Source organism: Dermacentor andersoni, chromosome 1, assembly GCF_023375885.2.
Source record: "Dermacentor andersoni chromosome 1, qqDerAnde1_hic_scaffold, whole genome shotgun sequence".
In the NCBI taxonomy this organism is placed as follows: Eukaryota; Metazoa; Arthropoda; class Arachnida; order Ixodida; family Ixodidae; genus Dermacentor; species Dermacentor andersoni.
The window spans coordinates 149,078,648-149,096,431 of record NC_092814.1 but is presented as its reverse complement, the minus strand read 5'-3'; the positions used below and the strand labels follow the sequence as shown (position 1 = coordinate 149,096,431).

The 17,784-nt window shown below is 41.8% G+C and overlaps 2 protein-coding genes across 12 annotated transcripts in view; one reads left to right on the top strand and one right to left on the bottom strand.

Annotated features, from left to right (window-relative positions):
• The window catches only part of Cdc2rk (cyclin-dependent kinase 10), a 65,408-nt gene extending 53,596 nt beyond the window's left edge, over positions 1-11,812 (top strand). Inside the window, exons 15-16 of one of the 5 annotated variants that reach the window (XR_008608786.2) lie at positions 1,717-1,968; positions 11,681-11,812. Coding sequence is in view for 3 of the 5 variants with exons in the window: in XM_050192366.3 (XP_050048323.1) it covers positions 9,457-9,484 (28 nt within the window). In the remaining 2 variants the exon portion in view is untranslated. Of the gene's footprint in view, positions 1-1,716; positions 1,969-2,788; positions 9,533-11,680 lie in introns of those variants that run through there. The other 4 variants (XR_008608787.2, XM_050192366.3, XM_050192367.2 and 1 more) reach the window with 4 other exon arrangements.
• A 2,016-nt stretch (positions 11,813-13,828) lies between these two features.
• Positions 13,829-17,784, bottom strand: part of CYLD (ubiquitin carboxyl-terminal hydrolase CYLD) — a 145,033-nt gene continuing 141,077 nt past the window's right edge. For all 7 annotated transcript variants that reach the window (XM_050192324.3, XM_050192325.3, XM_055062155.2 and 4 more), the window contains one exon: positions 13,829-14,139. In XM_050192324.3, coding sequence (XP_050048281.2) covers positions 13,940-14,139 — 200 coding nt within the window. In that variant the 3' untranslated portion in view covers positions 13,829-13,939. The remainder of the gene's footprint in view (positions 14,140-17,784) is intronic.

Here is a 17,784-nt window from a genome sequence, read left to right as displayed (position 1 = left end):
CCCTACTCTGTGGCATACAAGGGACTCCACAGTGACTCCATCAGCTTATCACTTACAGGCCCCTAGCATTAAGTCAGTGAATTTAAAAAAATTTTTGTTTAAAGGCATCGTGCATATTGTGAATAACCATGTGAGAGTCATTAACATGCTGAGTCATTACAGTAGGCCCTTCTAATCATTAAGTGACAAATTTCAATGCTCCGTGTAAAGTATGTAACTTATTATAAAGTTTTTAAAATGTCCATTGCTACCCATCGCAGCGGCACCACTCCCCTAAGTTTTCAGCCACCCCATCATCGCCGCATAGTGGGCACTCGTGACATCAGCCGGGCAAGCTATTTGATTGGCTACCCACATTGTGTCGTCAATATTTTTTCCAACTTTATGGTGAACAAAAATGTTGGTTAATTTGTTTCTACAAATAAGAAGGTAACAGAAAGAGAATACACCATGACAATTATGTATAAAATGTTTTACACTTGGTTACAGCAATACAGCTGTGTGTTTGGCTGGTTGAGCTCTGCGCCACCAGGTGGCTGCACTGTGCAGGCCGCTCACGTTTAAGCCTCTGCCCATCTATCGAAACGCCCAGCTCGCCTGTGTTTACCGGAAACGCTTGGTGCTGCAACAGAATGCTTTCAATGCATGCTGCTTGGGTATCTCTCGCTGGGAATCAACGGCCAGGTCGCTAGCGGAAAGGTTGGAGAGGCTTCACGTGCTAGCACCAAGACACCGGAAGTAGACGACATGTCACTTCATGACACAGAGCCAGTGAAGGCGGAGCTTAGCCCTGATCACTCGGCGAACGAATTGAGAAAAAACATGGCTAGGAAGAAGGGTAACTTGTAATTGTCCGTAGCTCTCTTAATATGAGATGCTTCACTTAAATTGTGGCGCGAATGTTTTGCTGTAGCTGTACCCTATGTGTCTACAAGAGTATTCTAAATGGTTTAAAGGACCCTTTAAATGCTGGAGGTACAGTTCAGACAAAGCATAACAAAGTTGTACTTGCAGCAGAAAACTTTGTTGCATTGCAATTTTTATTACTTGAAGCTACCATGCTTCAGCAGGAAAAATCATTTCGCATGTTTCTAGAACACTCCTAATGGATAGCATCCTTCTGTAAGCATATAAAAAAACTTAAAGAAGAAACTCAGCTAATATTTATGGAATCAAAAGCACTGCCGCATACTGTAGAGATTGTGCTGAGAGCAAAGCTTCCTTGCAGACAGTGCCGACTGCTAACGGTCACCATCATTATGTTCTGCCAATGCTCTTAAAAGACTAAAGAGCATTTCAGCTTCCACATGGAAGCTTTATTCACTTGGTTTTCAAGCCTTCTAGTTTAGTGAACAAGGTTTTCATGTGGAAGCCGAAATGTCCTAACTCCTTAACCACACCACCACTTTAGTCAGCATTCTGCTTTATTTTTCTTTTATACATAGTGTTCAATGGAACTAAATAAGGCAGTGAAAAGAAGTTTGTGTCGTGGTTTAACTGTACAGCAGAGTGCAGTAAAACCTCGTTTATATGTAGTTGGCTGGGAATATGGCTCAGGTATGGTCTAAGCATTTTACTAATTAACCAACAATGGCAAATGAGCAACTATAGACTTCCCAGCCGAAAAAACATGTTAATCCTCACTCAGACACACGCTTACAAGTTTTATTTGCAAGCAGGCAGCAATAGACCTGTGATTTTCACTTGCTGCCGTAGCGGCCTTGCAGCAACGACGGCATCGTCAAACTCGGCAAGGCCTCGAGCCAGTTTCTCCATCAGTCCTCACTTCTCTGCGAACGCCCTCATGACGATCAACACACTAGCTGCATCGGATGCGGAAGCGCCATCATCTACGTCGTCATCCATGATGACGATGATGTGGAAGTGCTAGAAGCTATGGGAGCAGGAAACACGTCATGGCTACCATGTTTTGATGTCACTATCAGTGGCGACTGCAGTCTGGGAAAGGTCTGTGTGCCACAATTTCACTATCTATGGTCTGCGTGCACAACATTTCGCCGATGCCACGCTTGTACATGCCTAAAAGTGAAGTAAATACTATGCACTAACCCATTGGCATGCACTAAGCAATTATGGCTTACGCGGTCAGCCAATACGGTAGGTTCAATGGTGACAGGGCAGGATTCATAGAAAGTATATTTAAACTGGAATTACTGATTAAACGGGTACATATTAACGAGGTTTTACTGTACACTGTGCTTAGTTGTTCTGTTGGAGAGGGCGGTAGCTCCTTCAAGGTGAGGGTATAGAAGGGGAACTAAAGACGGCTAATTCTTTTGGTGATTTAACCACAGGAGGCGTAAAAAATGTTATCTAGGTTTGCTCAAAGACAAGCATTAAAAGCGATAGCAAGGTTTAGCATTGCACTGAAACTTCTTGGATGAAAGCTTACTGTCCATTCCACAGCTCCACAGCAGAAACGGCAGTGTTTGTGCGCACAACGCTCAAACCAGCAGTGAAATTTGGAATGCTTAACTGGCTCTGCTGCAGATGCTGATTGAGATGAGTGCGATGGTGCGTCTACTTGGCTTTGTCGTACTCCAGGTCTCCTTTTTTCCCCGGATCTCCTCACCTTCTCCTTTTTTCCTCCACATCTTGTTGGTTTGGAATGATGTCAATGCCTCTTCCCAAACTTCGACGGGAAGCTTTATGCTCTCTACTTTCTACCTCGCATTCCTTCATTTATCGGCTACATATGACAAAATTTTGCCTGCGAGGTAGCCAAAGAAATGCCCTCGCATTTCATATGAGAAAATGAATCTTGCAGGGCAGCAGAGATCACTTCCTGACATAGGCAACGAAGATGGCAATCCCAAGAGACAACATTGCCGGTTTAGGCAGGGTGGCCATATGAAAATAAGCCTGAATGAATGCTGTCATGTTCAAGAATAAGTTCAAGAAAAATTCATCTTTAAAGCCCCATGGAAATGCATGCATCCGTTACCTCATTTTAATAAAGTAAAACTACCCTACTAAAGGGATACTAAAGTGAACCTATACCTGTCCACATTAGCTGCACAGAAAGTTGACATGTGCCGTTTGCTGCAGAGAGGATGTGGCTGTGAACCAGGGTTCTCCCCAGAAATTTTCGAGGGGTGGACATCTTGGGACCAGGAGAGTGGAGGTTATGCAACTAATCATCTCTCTCTTTTGTTTCTCCACACAACCTTCTACCATTTTGAATTGTAGTCACCTATTTTGTACTTTGTATGCATTAACTAAACTAACACAAGCCTGCAAAGCATCCTACCGCAATTGCCAAAGTTCACCTGGACGAAGTAATGCACAGCTCTCTGCTGTGAGAATGCACGCAAAACAAGTGCCAGCGACTCAAATCTGCGCCTATAGGAGCACTTTCGTGTCCAAGTGGCAGCAGTAATGAATGCAGAGACTAATTTTTTTACACTTTTCTTGCACTCCTCTTGCTTTTATCTTTGCATAACCAAATTCCGACGCTGCAGCTATCTGAAGCTCAGATCCCTCTTCTTAGAATGGTTCCCATATGGCAGCATTGCATTACAGAAAAGTTGAACAGGTCGCACAATGCAGTGACCTCCCGACACCTGATTTTTGAGCCAATTTTTGTTGACAAAAATTTGTTTTTCTGAATTCTACATCACTTTTCTTTCTAATATTTCCCCATGTGATAAAGAAACTACCGAGACTCGCACGAAAAACAATTGGAAATTTCGGCTGGTCGACCAGCGCAGTGGGCGGTAAACTGGAGCTGTGGGCCACATTTTCACCTCCACCCACCATTAGGAGTACCCTGCTGTGGACTATATATTTGTGGCAGCCACACAACAATGTAGCCAAGCAGCATTGGTTGCCATGGCTACGCTGCGGCTGTCGCCAGCTCCATTCCTGCCAGCTCGCATTGCCAGCGCTAACTGATCAATCTACAATGCATCACTGATTGAGGGGTATAAAAATTGCGAGGGACCTCACCAACTTGTGCAAGACTTGACCATGTCATGTCAGGTGGCGGGAATGCTTTAATCAAGTTAGGCCTCCTCTCGCACTCCACTGGAGGCTGGTACACTGCTGCGGCATTTTTGCCACCAGTGCAGCATGGCAGATTCTTTCGCTGTCTGGCAGGCATGTATCATGTGCCTTAGTGTGCATGCCGCAGCGTGCTCTCTGCATACATAAAGGTACAGCCACACTATTACAAAAATGTGTACAAAGCTGATCACATTAAAACACACCAAGGCCTCTTCAGTTACGGCATTCGGGAAGCCTGCTAGCTCCCAGATATGACACCAAGCAAGTTAAAGGGAAAATCTGATGCTCACTTTTGCTGGGAACCTGAGGCAACCAAATCTGTTTGGGGTGGAAGGCAGTGGTTGCTTGCCTGGCAGCAGCATTGTGTGCTAAGAAGCATGCTCCTTTGAACTACCCACTCACTGTAATGTCACTCTTTGCCTTGCTAGCCACGCTAGCCTTGCTTTCCGAGCGCAGTGAGAAGGCTACACAGGCATTCGTCTGAATTTTTAGCACTTTTCATGGCATATATAAGTGTAATTATTCACAGAAACTATCAACACGCAATCTACACACTGCATTTAGCTGGTTATAATACCCAAACCTGGTGTGTGGCCCTTTAAATTTTCTGCACTGCCCTCGTGGCATCATAGGTTTTGACAGTGTGTTTTTGAACTAACATAGTTAATTATTTATGGATAAACAAAGACTCGTTGTCTTCTAAAGGAACGAGACACTCAACCTAGCACTTTATAAACTTTCTCTGCACAAAAACAGCCCTAACATGCAAAAGTATGTTGAACTCCAGTGTCATTCTACAAGGGTTGTCCATAAAATAAGGTTCCCAATGAAAAAGATGTTTATTGGCATTGAATAATACATTTTTGGAAAGCTTAGACTTTCCCCTATTTTTCGACATCAGCGCTGTTGAGATCAATGCATCTTCTTTATGCCTGCATTGTAGAACTTTCCCGCCGTGCCATGAAGGTAGCTTAAAACCTCTTTTTCAGCTTCTCTCCGGTTCTAAAATGCGTCCCACCCAGGTGTTCCTTCAATTCAGAGAAGAGATGGTAGTCACTTGGGGTTATCTCTGGGCTGTAGAGCGAGTGTATGACAGTATCCCATCCAAATTTGTTGATGAGATCGTTTGTTACACGGGCGATGTGCGGACGAGCGTTGTCCTGATGGAAACGCATTCCTTTCGTGAGCATGCCTCTCCTTTTGTGTTGAATCGTGCAGCGAAGGTTCTGCAACGTCTCACAGTAGCGGTCCACATTGGTTGTTGTACCAGCAGGCATGAATTCGCACAACAATAACCCCTTCCTGTCCCAAAAGGCGCTCGCCATCACTCTGCTAGCAGGCAGTGTTTGTTTGAACTCCCATAGCTTCGGCGACTCTGGATGTTTCCACTGACAGGATTGTTGTTTCATTTCCAGTGTCGTGTTGTATACCCAGGTCTCGTCTCCAGTGAATAGAGTCCAAGAATTCCTCATCATCGGTTTCATAGGCCTGAAGAAATTTGCGGACCGCTTCAACACATTGCCGTTTGTGGTCTTCTGTAAGCATTCTCGGGACCTACCTTGCACAAACCTTGCGCACCCTAAATGGTCTGTCAAAATTTTCTCAATGCAGCTCTTGCTGACATCAGGGATCATCTCACAGAGCTCCCAAACTGTCACCCTTCGATCTTTCAGCATTGTTTCTTCCACTTTGGCAATCATTTTGTCCAAAACTGATGGCTGTCTAGAATGCTGTTCGTCATGGACGTCTGTACATCCGTCTTTGAATTCTCTGCACCATTTGCACACGTGTTGTACGCTCATACACTTTTCCCCGTAGACTTCACACAGCTGGAATTGAATGTCCAGCGGCGCAGTATTTTTTGCACACAAAAAAACTAATCGCTGCGTAATTCGCACCTGGCGGCAGAAGCAAGTGGGAGCTCCATCTCTAATGGCTGCCAAGCCAAGACTGAGCATCGCAGTCAGCTCGCCGTGGTGGGGTCTGGGAGAGGGGGAACCGAACCACGCGCCAGTGTCGCCGGATCCCATGTAACAGTGTCCCTCACGACTGTAACTCCTTGGGAACCTTATTTTACGGACAACTCTCATAACGTATTGTCACTCCTGTTCAGACGCGAAAAACTGAGTATCGCAGACAGCTTGCCGTGGTGGGGACTGGGAGAGAGGGAACCAAACCACACGTCAGTGTCGTCGGATCCGATGTAACAGCATTCCTCGTAACTGCAACTCCTTGGGAACCTTATTTTACGGACAACCCTCGTAACATATTGTCACTCCAGTTCAGACGCGAAAATTCAGTAAGAGAAACTTAGCCCTTTGTTTTCTGTCTTCATCATTTTTGTCAAATAAATGGAGATAGTTGAAAGAATTGTTCATGAAGTTTCAAACTGATTTAATGTTGCTCTTTAGTGTCTATTTCACACACTTCAAGCTACGCACATCGCATGCCATGCTCTGGTTGGCAGTTTATATTTCGACCCATTGCATGAAGAATGCATTGCTTTTTATGGAAGAATGAGAAATTGCACAGGACATGGTGACAACAATCAACAATAGATCAGCAAGCAAGTTACACATTTTTACCAGGTATCTTGAAGTGCGTGATGACAAAACTGTCAATGGTTGCAAGATTCTGCGCAAGATTGTGCATCATCCTTTTGCAGCAGAGCATGCACAAATAACAGAAACCAAGCTGTTCACTCATTTGGTATGATTGCTCCTCTTTGTTGCAAGGAAAACTACAGTCATCAATCGATTTTTTCGGACTGTGAGCAGCGACTACCAAATTGGCAGAAAAATTTAACAGTGCAAAAAACATTTTTGAGTAAAAAGAGTTATACTGTGATCGATTCTGCCCGTACATTTTAGTACAATGTTACATGGTTTTTCATTTCACATTCACACAAATTACACAAAGTCTAAGGTCTAAAGGACATCGTTATCATGCAAATTCTATGATGTGGTGACCTACATCAATCAAGCGCTCTCTTGACTGGTTTGCTGGCAGACCATACCAAAAGCTTTATAGCCACATGCAATATTTCTTTTTCTGTTCCGTCATCTTAGCAAACTGCGAAGTATTGAAACATGAGCACGAATGTGATTGCAGTGTAACTAAGCTCTATATGTGCTCCTAGCTCAAAAACTAAGCCTCTGTGAATGAATCACACCGGTGCAATCCGCACTAGTAAATGTTGCCTGTAATGTTTTATTATGTTAGCATTCCAAGAGAGCTTGATTGTAAAGGTCTCGTATAGTACACATGCAAATGTTTAAAAATAAACAAGGAGATCTTTGCAAACAAACCTGGCTGTCTATTCTTGAAAGTTGTATATTCTAGCCACCAGTATTGTTTTTAATAGTGTCTTAATTATATTACATATATACATACTGGACTTTCCGGACTATAGGTCACAGTTTTGTTCTTTCAAAAAAATTTTCTCGGTGCGTCTTATACAGTTAAACTTATGCTGTTAAACTTCTACTATATGCCTAAACCATGCACGCTGGCATGACCAATATAAGGGTTTTTTTCCCGAGCATGCCACATTCCAGAACCAATGCAAATGATGTTCCTATATAAAAGTTATTCAGAGGCCCACGACAGTGACTCAGCTGGCCAAAGTAGCTGAACTTTTTGACTGTGTTGGGGGATGAGGCCATCAATGGCTTCGAATGAAATGCAATAAGTGTTGGTCGAAGTTTTTTGTGCTAGAATTTGTGGCTAGTGTAAAATGTCGTGCATTGCAAAAGTGCGCATGATCACATTTCACCATGCTAATTGAGTTAAAATAGGTGCGTCTTATACACCGGTGCGACTTAGGTACTAATCTTTCCTTCAAAACTTGCTATAAGTGAGGGGTGGGACTTATACAAAGGTGCAACTTAGTCTGAAATATATGGTAACTAAATCAAGTTAGTGCTTGAAGTGTCACATAGAAAGTTATTGGTAGTAGCATTGAGAAGCTCCTCTTTCTGCCAAGTTATGTGTTGCATGAATTGGGACAACAGGGAGCAACAAAAATAGCCTACAGCTTTTAAAATGCTACTCTACAGCATGTACTAGAGACTTGTCCTGATGAACCTCACTGAACTTCTGGTGTATTAACGAAATAAGCCTGAGGGTGAACTTCCCTTCTAGTATTCCACAGGTTTGTTGACTGCATCCTAGTTGAGCCTCAGGTTTGCCATCCAATTTTTTTCTTTGCTTAGTTCCATGGTCCAGTCGTCACGAAGGCTGTTTTCAGTGGCATGAATTCATGCTCATTACTGCACAACACAGTGTTGGGTGATATTCTTCAGACTTGTCGTGCTTGTTGCACAAATGTAAACACTATCCATGAATAAAGTTTTTCGTTCTTTTTTAACATACTGCAGCTTGACACAGGGCTATAGCAAGACAAGATGATGTACAAAGCCATAAGCAAAAAATGTACATGGCACTCAAATTTATTTTTAATACTTTTCCAGCATATTTCAGTATGGAAAAGCTTAATGCTTTCACACCACTACAACACAGTGCAAGCCCCTTACCTGAAGTAACTCCAAGAGGGGGAAAATGTAAACATATTTGCCACTCAACCATATCAGCTACTGCTTGGCTTTGTATAGCTCAGTATATGGGCTTTATCATGTGCTTCACACAAACTATATCACTTTTTTTTAAACTGCCGTAGCTTTGTTTTATTCAATTCAAGCTCTTGAAGGCACTTTCGATTTTTTGCATGAAAGTTGAACAGCGCAGAGAAAAAATTTTAATTAAAGAATTGGCAGCACCCATTGTGTTCATTGGTGCTTCACAGTGAACATGAAAAATGGCGAGAGTTTCACTCAATTGAAGTAAAAGTTTAAGTCTTGAGGGAAATTATACGCTCACAGCTACATGTGAAGGAATAAAATTTTGCTTATGTGTTTGTGGCAGCATTCTCTAATGCCTAGGTGCGTTATTTACCATGTTCAAAATGTGTTGCAGGGCCCCTTTAAGTAAATTTAAGTAAAAAAATTCGTTACTTGCATGTCGTGAGCCATGAAAATATGGATTCCAAACTTCAAATTCATTTATGCTACATGATTGGAACAACCATTTTGCAGAGAGGGCTTCTAAAATCCTGATGGTAGTTCATGTTTAGAAAAATAACAGCGCTAAACAGACAAGGACATAGGCAAAGAAGAACACAACACTGGCGCAACCATAAGGTGTCGGTAGTCTCATGCTAACTAAGTCTTTTAAGTTACTTATTGAATGATCTGGTAATTACATCTGAAATTTATTTTTAAGAACGAATAACAGCTTGCGTGTAAAGTCTGATCCAAAGATCCTTGTAAATGAGATCCTCATTTTTTAAAGTTAATTCAGAGGTAGGTGTTAGTGCAGGCATCTTGGCCTGCCATTTGAAGTGCCAAAACAGCGCAACACTTGTTGCTGCAGCTCACTACACTCTCCGGCTGGCCCGTGAACATGGCAGATGATCGTATGGCAGCAGCTAAATGACCACGGGTTTCGTGTAAGGCTTATGGCATCTTGCCTTTTGATTCTGTTTTTTGTCCGTTTGTGGCTGTTGTAAATTGGTGCGATGCACAGATTGACTTGTTTAATTGCAATTTTTTACGTTTTGTAGAAAAAGCTAAATGTTTGCTAAATCTATGTTTGCAAATTTGCAAAGTGGTTGCTGTAAATTAGCATCAGGTACTCCAAGCCTTTATTGTCATGTTGCAGTGCCTTGAAGGCCGCAAAGAAAAACAATGCCCTAAGTCAGTTCACAATCTCTGCATTGCAGTGTAACATATGCAGGTGAGAAACTTCCAAGGAAGGCCCTAATTGTATGAGCCTTCAGTATACCAGATATTATGTTGCAAAATTTTAGTCTTTGAAGCCCACAAAAGTTCATTAAAGGAAAGTGGTGCTTTGTACCTAATATCAGACATGTAGGAAAGGAGGCACAAATGTAGGCAGTGCCGTCTAGTGTGTCATCTTGTTCTTTGTCCCAAGTTTAGCACTGTTTTCATAGAAGTATATACCAACTAGCTCACCAACTTGCATTATTGCAGGTGTGTTCAGCCATTCTTTGTCATATATGGATATTTAATACTTAATACTCCAATGTTCCTTTCCTTTCGTGCATAGTTGCTTATTACATTGATTTCATCATCTGAAGCTTAGTGCATTTGATTTCTGTGAGTAATAGAGTATGTTGGTCGACCCGGTGTGCTGCATTGATAGTGAATGCAAATTAAATAAAGCACTAGTGGTAAGTAGCTAGATTTTCTGTCCACAAAAGAAAACAAAAAGAGGAAGGCAAGTAGAGCAACAGGTCAGAGGTAGTGTTCAGTAATGCAAGTATATGGCCATCAGTATCAGTGCTTTTTTTTTTTTTTTTTTTATTCTTGTACAGAATGCAACCTAGGAAAATTCAGCATGTGGTGCATCTGTACTGGCACACATAAATATCAGTCTATTTCTGCCAGGGCATGAGAGTACTATGGTTTTCTCTGCCCTCTCAACATAACTTGGCCATGAAAAGTCTTGTACACGCTGCGCTGATATTAAAGTATATTATGTACCACTTAATTTGGGATCAAACAGCAATTCCCGTAAATGTGAAAGTCAGAACCTCGCTCACTGTCATTTGCTGTATCTTGTTGGAGAACTCATTCATGGAACCTTTATTCTGCACAGAAACAAGGAAAATTACTGGCTTTAAATGGAAATTTGATGTTCCCTGTTACCTTTACCCAGTCTGTATATTTGTTGCTTACAATGGTAATTTAATGGGACAAACTTTAATGGCTATAGTTCCAATTCTGTATTCAAGACTAACAACAGGACCACACTGATGGTGACATGTCCCACCTGCACTGTAATGTCAGAGCGCTTTACATTGGGGCACGGGTCTCAAACTTCAGCCAGCTTCAAGGCCACATACCTAATACATGGGTGCCTGGAGCTGCACTGTGACTTATTGGGGGAATGAGAATATTAATAAAGCTTTGGCCTGAATTTTCACTGTTTATTCGCTAACAAACTTGATCTCTGCTGAGTAAAAAGTAGTACCACCCCCTGACTGAAGTGGCCACTGTGCAACAATCATGCTCCTTGCCAATTCATGGCTTTGAACACTCTGGAGTGGAGGAGTGTTGCTGAAGTAAAGGAACTACTTTATTCAAGGAGGTGATGCTACCCTCAGTGGAGATGAGAAAATATATAGACGACATATAGAAAATTCTCAATAGAAGCAGTGGAACCTCTATGAAGGAATGGGGTACAGTGCTGCGATTCATAGGAAAGCTCTTTAAACAGTATCCAATAGCAGGACTATCCTCTAAAGCACGTCTTCTAAGTTAACAAATATTGAAGATAAGTCATATGCATTTTAGGAACATTCCACACTTTGTCATTTGTAAATTTACAATAATAAAAAAATGCTGTTGCTTAAACAGTAAAGGCAGTGCCATGACTCATAAAAGCATAAAACACATCTTGCAAATGAATATAGTATTCAGTTTATGGGGAACCCAAAACTGGTAAATTACGTCTAGTATGAACAAATTCTGGCAGATCACCTTTCACATGTGCTTATGGTGCCTGTCCTTGGTGAGAGGTGCAATGTACACGTTTCATGTGCAGGTACGTTTTCAATTGTTTCTTTCCACAGAAAGAAGACGACAAAGCTCATCTAGGAGTGGTGGTCTGTGGAACATTCCCAGAAACTGCAAGCACAAAGGTTCAGCACAGAATTTAATTGTTTCTCATCTCAACAATGTTCATTAAAAAAAATATCACCTCAGTTTTAGTGTGCCTGCTTCATTCACTCTTACATCATTGTAGTGAAATGGATGAATAAATGCATGCAAGTATCTTTATAGTCTAGCATAAGGGGGGAGGCTACCCTGGAGACCAAACATTTATTTTTTTAAGATATCCGATGGAAACTTTCAGGGTACGTTCACATCACCAAACTATGAGGAAATGCAAAGTTTCATGAAGCTGTGTTTATTAAACTAGGTGGTTCATGTGTATGCCTGAGGAAGAGCCTGGAGAAATCCCACGACATCGTAGGAAGCTGAAGTGCACTGTGATGATCCCCTGATAGATATCCCAGGGGTCTACAAAGCCATTTTTTTTTTTAAATTTCCCCGCCAAAATTTCTGACACAACTTGGAATTTGATGTAGCCAGTAATGACCACATCAAAAATTAGTTGCTTATTATAAATTAACTGCACCAGCTTTCAAAAAAAGCTTGTTTCGCCCTGGCAAAGTCATTCAGGAACAGAATTTTTTAAAAAACGGCACACAAATTTGAAGAGCGGTTCTTGAGATATCGCCTTTCCCAGCACCACTTCTACAAAAAAAAAATCCATTCTGAGAAAACGGGCCTTAAAGTTGAACACATATTTTTATTGGAAAGCTCCTGCGGAGCTTCTAATTGGATCTTGCGGCTCCAGGCACGCTCAATGTCTCGGATTCTCGAGTGCCGACCGCGCATTTCTGCCGTTGCAAGCGTCTACGTAGTCTGCACTCGCTGTGGAAGATCGGAAGTTCGATGCTCGTACATGTCGCATATCGCGCTTCCGCACACCGAACATCTGCACTCGGTTGGGCTTCGTTGCCGGCATCGCATGCAACAAATACCTAGTGAAAAAAAAAAAGAGAAAATCTAAATGATAGCGCAAGATGAGTAGCTTGCAAGTAGACGTATGAGCTTTAGGTGGACGGAGCAAGAGGCAACAACGACAGGTGCGCGCGGGCGCGACATCGAAGGGAGCGGCCGCCGCTCGCGCACCAGCCAATGGCAGGCGCGCTTTAGCCCGTGCAATTTGAATGCGCTGCTCCGGCCACTCATCACTCATCGCATCGTCAACTGCGCCTTCGATGCCATTTTGCAAGGCAGCAAAACAGAGACTAAGAATTCACGGTCAAAACGGCACCAGATGGCACGGGCAGTCCATCGCGCTTATCGAAGCTGAGGTCGAGTTTCGCAAGGCGAACGGGTGCAAGTGAACGCTGTATTTCTGGCCCAAGGTATGATCACATGTCGTCACCTTGTCATATATTTCTATATCCCCCCCCACCATGTCTCTTTGTATATAAGTGCGTTGTTTAACAGTATTAAACAGTTGGTAGTTTGCGCTACGTACGTCTGCGTCCTGTCCTTCACGTTCGTCAGTGTAACACGAAGCGCAATATAACCATGAACGTCTACCAACTAGCCCCGTTCATCGCTTTGCTAAATAGTCATTTCTAGTGCATCATTATAACCAGAATTTTAATTGAAAACTAATATAATGATAGTCATTCTCAAGTTAGCCTACAGGACTTTCACGAAAACATTTCCCCACTGTTAAAACATGGAAACCTGCTTGATAATAATGAACTTCTATGTTGATTTTTTCATTACAAAAAGTATGATTTCATTAAAATGAGGCTCAACTGTAGTGCTTTGCCCCAGCGAAGGAAAAGTACAATCAACTGAGACACCTGCCTTAATTAAGTGGTTAATTTTTGTAATGAATTAAAAACACAGTAGACCACTTTATTTGAATGAACCAAAGTTTAAGTTACTGAAGTTGTAGAAGACACTACAAAAGTCTAAAAACGAAAGCACTCATGGTAGCATATCAATGTGGGGAGTGTGAATGTGGCAGTTCAGCAGGACAGTTTTCACAAGCTAGATGCCTTGTTACAAAGTGCAGTGCTTTTTACATAAGAGCTCTGCTGTCATGATATGTATGTTTTGTGATGTGCAGAAAGCGGTGTAAAACAAATAAATGACAGTCCGGAGACTGAAAAATGAGGCTTGGAGCAGTTTTAAAATCATTTAATAGTTACGATATTGAATCATTCAACTCTTCACAATGCACAAACATGCCTCTTGCACGCGACTGCTGTCGTCTGAAGCCTAACCAATATGCATCATTTGTACTTTTTAGCAAATTCGTTCTCGTACATGCACAAGTAGGCATCACAAAGCATCCTGCGTGTCATGCCAGGAAGTATCTTGCTCTTATCAGGCCGAGCCATATCACGCAACTTTTCTAGGCCTTTTGGTCCAAACCAGGTGTCAGCCTCCATGTAGTTATCCACTTTGGGGATGTTGTGCCCATCCTCACCTCCTGCACAGTTGGACCAGGTGCATTACAAGCAGTTTAAAAAAATAAGACTTCAAGGATGACAAAAGCACTCGTGCCTGAATCCTTTCTCACCCAAACTATGACTGTTTTAACAGTCATTTGTTATTCTGTGCACATATTGAAAGGAAAGAAAATAAGGGAGGGGGGAGTAGACAAAACGAACGACATTTTTTTGTGCAGTTTATTGTGAAATACAATACAAACCTCGATATATCGAAGTCAGTAAAATTGACTATTTTCTTCGTTATATTGAGATCTTGTTACACGTACAGGGCCGCGAAATTTTCCAAATTAATTGGCAATAGGAATAAGCAAATTTCAGTGAAAAAAGAAAGAATTTTGTTGGATTTGAGAGACTGCGACGAAAGATACAGTTTCATGCCGTGTCGAATATATCTTCACATCCATGGTATAAATCGAAGCAAGCCACGCTTGTACATCCATTCCCGCCCCCACCCTTGGGTGATAATGTCGCCTGCAGTGGCAGGACGCTGCCATGAAAAGCGCCAGCAGCGGGGAGCGAATACTTTGTCTATCACTACAGCGCCTCTCATTCTTTGTACACGCAGCAGGTTACCTTTAGGGCACGTGGACTGTGTATGTGCTCAACCACGCTGACAGTCGTGCGCAGCCACAGCCGCTAGAAAAGGAGGGATCGCGAGAGTGCTCCCCCTTTCCACTTTCTTGAGCGGGAAGGCGGTGCTTATCAAACCATCATCCTTCTGGGCTCGCCTAATACGATTTAACTCTCATCCAAAGTATACACAGCACGAGGGGCGTGATAGGATCTTATCACACTTGGATCTCTTACGGAACATGATGCTGCTCTGCATCATCAGACACTCTTCTTGGTCACACAGCACGTGATTTGAGAGGCGCGTTCACAAGCAGCAGGTCGTAATTCAACCATTTAAGCATCAGCGGAAGTTTCTATTTATTGTCTCGGTATTCCATCGCGGCAGCAGTGAAACTTTTTTATATTGAAATCGTGTGTAAACACCTCTTGTTATATTGAGGTTCTAAATACATGGTGTTTTATGGACAAGAAGTTATAAAAAGTTAAATACTTTGTTATATTGAGAATTTTACTATCTTGAAGTTTGTTATATCGATTACAATGAAGGCACCAAATAAAACAACGGACGAAGGAAAACGACACAGGACAACCACGTCGGCGCACTAACAATTGAGCGTTTTATTTCTTGACACAGGAATAAATAGCTGCTGCCAAGGATCAAAATAACTGCAAAGGATTGTGTTGATCTTTCGAAGCAGCTATTTAACCATGAAATAATTAAATAGGCGCTATAAAATGCTGTCGAAATCCAGGATGTTACAGTGAACTGGTGTGGGAACTTCAAGGAGGCATCGCCACCTGTCTTTTTGTTATTGCGACTTTTCCGGTTTACCAAGCATCTTATCATGGTAAGAGTGGTGTTTTTGATATTGTAGAAGGGTAATTTACTAATACAGAAGAAACCATTTTTCTCTTTAGTGTCGCTTTAAGAGAGCTACACAATGTAACATCATGGCTTTACATTAAATGAAAAGTAAAGAGGTGTAATGGCTTAACAGGCTGCTTGATGGACACGCTAATTACACCTCTGGCCACACCTTTCTGTTTTGGATGGTCCAGCACCATTAAAACAGTGACCAAACTCATAAAATGTTAACAGCAACAGTACACAACAAATAAAGTGAAGTAATGCACAGGAAGTTACTGCGAGAAGGCTACTGTTGTATCTCAACCACAGTGAAGTGCTGCAAAGTATCGATGTCTTTTTAAAGTAATTGCTCTACCCAAAACATGGTTAAAGCCTGATGAATGGTAAATTATTAGAATCTACAAATTTTAGGCTTGCCCTAGGATTGGAAAGTACAGAGGTGGTGGTATTGGTCTTCACTTCAGAAATTCAGTCCTATACAAAAGCTATCCCCAGCTAAAGATGAACACAATGTCAAAGCTTTTGTTTACTGCCCTTTATGATGATTTCAGTATCCTGTACACAAATTGGAACTACTAAGACCACTTGCTTGGACCACATACTAATACATAATTTTCAGCTGGGTATATATTCCCTCCAGCTCCTGTGTGCACATTTGTGCCTGCCAAGATAGTGCATCAAAAGCACTGATGCAAATAGCAATATTTAAGACATGTCATACACATTTCAATACACTTCTGATTGCGCCTGTGTTGAAAGTTTGAATAATATGTATAAATTGTTTCTCATTAACCCTTTGTAACACAGTGGGACATGTGTGTCCCACTTTTTGATGGGCACAAAAACACTTTTCTGTGGCAAAGGGGGACAGTTAGCTCATTTGTTTGGTGCGGCCTTCTATCTAAAGATTTCAACACTACATGCAAGAATAGTTTTAGGAGTAAGTACTAAGTTGCCAAGTGTACAACAGCTAGCAAAATTATTTTCATTGTTCGAACACTACCTAAATTCAGCCCACAATTCGCTGGCGAGAAGAAAGTTCTCAAGATGCCCGATATGTTATTTCTCTTTTGTGCATTTAGATTTACACGTTTAGATCATAATAAGCACCCATTTTCGTATCTTGGAGCGATAGCTAGTCCACAAAACTCACCCTTGTGAATGCATGTGCAAAAAGGTGCTTATGCCGTTGGTGTTCTAAGAATAGACAAGAAGTGTGCACAAACTTTTCGTGTACGGCTTCTGATGCCTGAGGTGTATCTACCTACATAGACTCTCAAAATTACTTGCGATCTTGAACTCTTGTTCCCTTACCCAGTTATTCATCATTATTTTTGTCTTCTGCAAAATAATCTTCAACCCCACTCTTACACTTTCTCTGTTAAGGTGCTCAATCATTTCATGTAACTCATCTGCAGTGTTGCTGAATAGCATTGGAGAGATTGTGTCTCCTTGTCTGACCCCTTTCTTTATAGGTATATTCCTACTTTTCTTGTGGAGAATTAAGGTAGCTCTGGAACCTCTACAGATATTTTCCAGGATATTTACGCAAGCGATCTGTACTCCTTGATTACGTAATGCCTCTATGACTGCTGGTATCTCTACTGAATCAAATGGCTTTTCATAATCTATGAAAGCCATATATAGAGACTGATTGTACTCTGCGGATTTCTTGATTACCTGATTGATGACATGGATGCGATCCATTGTAGAGTATCCCTTCCTGAAGCCTGCCTGTTCCCTTGGTTGACTAAAGTCCAGTGTTGCCCTTATTCTATTGGAGGTTATCTTGGTGAATATTTTATATAATATTAGGAGTAAGCTAATGGGCCTATAATTTTTCAATTCTTTAATGTGTCCCTTTTTGTCGATTAGTATAATATTTGCATTCTTCCAGTTTTCTGGGACCCTTGCAGTCGATAGACACTGCGTATAGAGAGCCGCCAGTTTTCCAAGCATTATGTCTCATGCATCTTTGATTAAATCGACAGTTATTCCATCTTCTCCTGCCGCTCTTCCCCATTTCATGTCTTTCAAGGCCCTTCTGACCTCATTGCTAGTTAAAGGAGGAGTTTCTGTATCCTGTTCATTACTGTTTCGAATGGAGTTATCCTGAGTCCTCTGGGCGCTGTACAGGCCAGTATAGAATTCTTCCGCTGCTTTTACTATACCTTCGAGATTG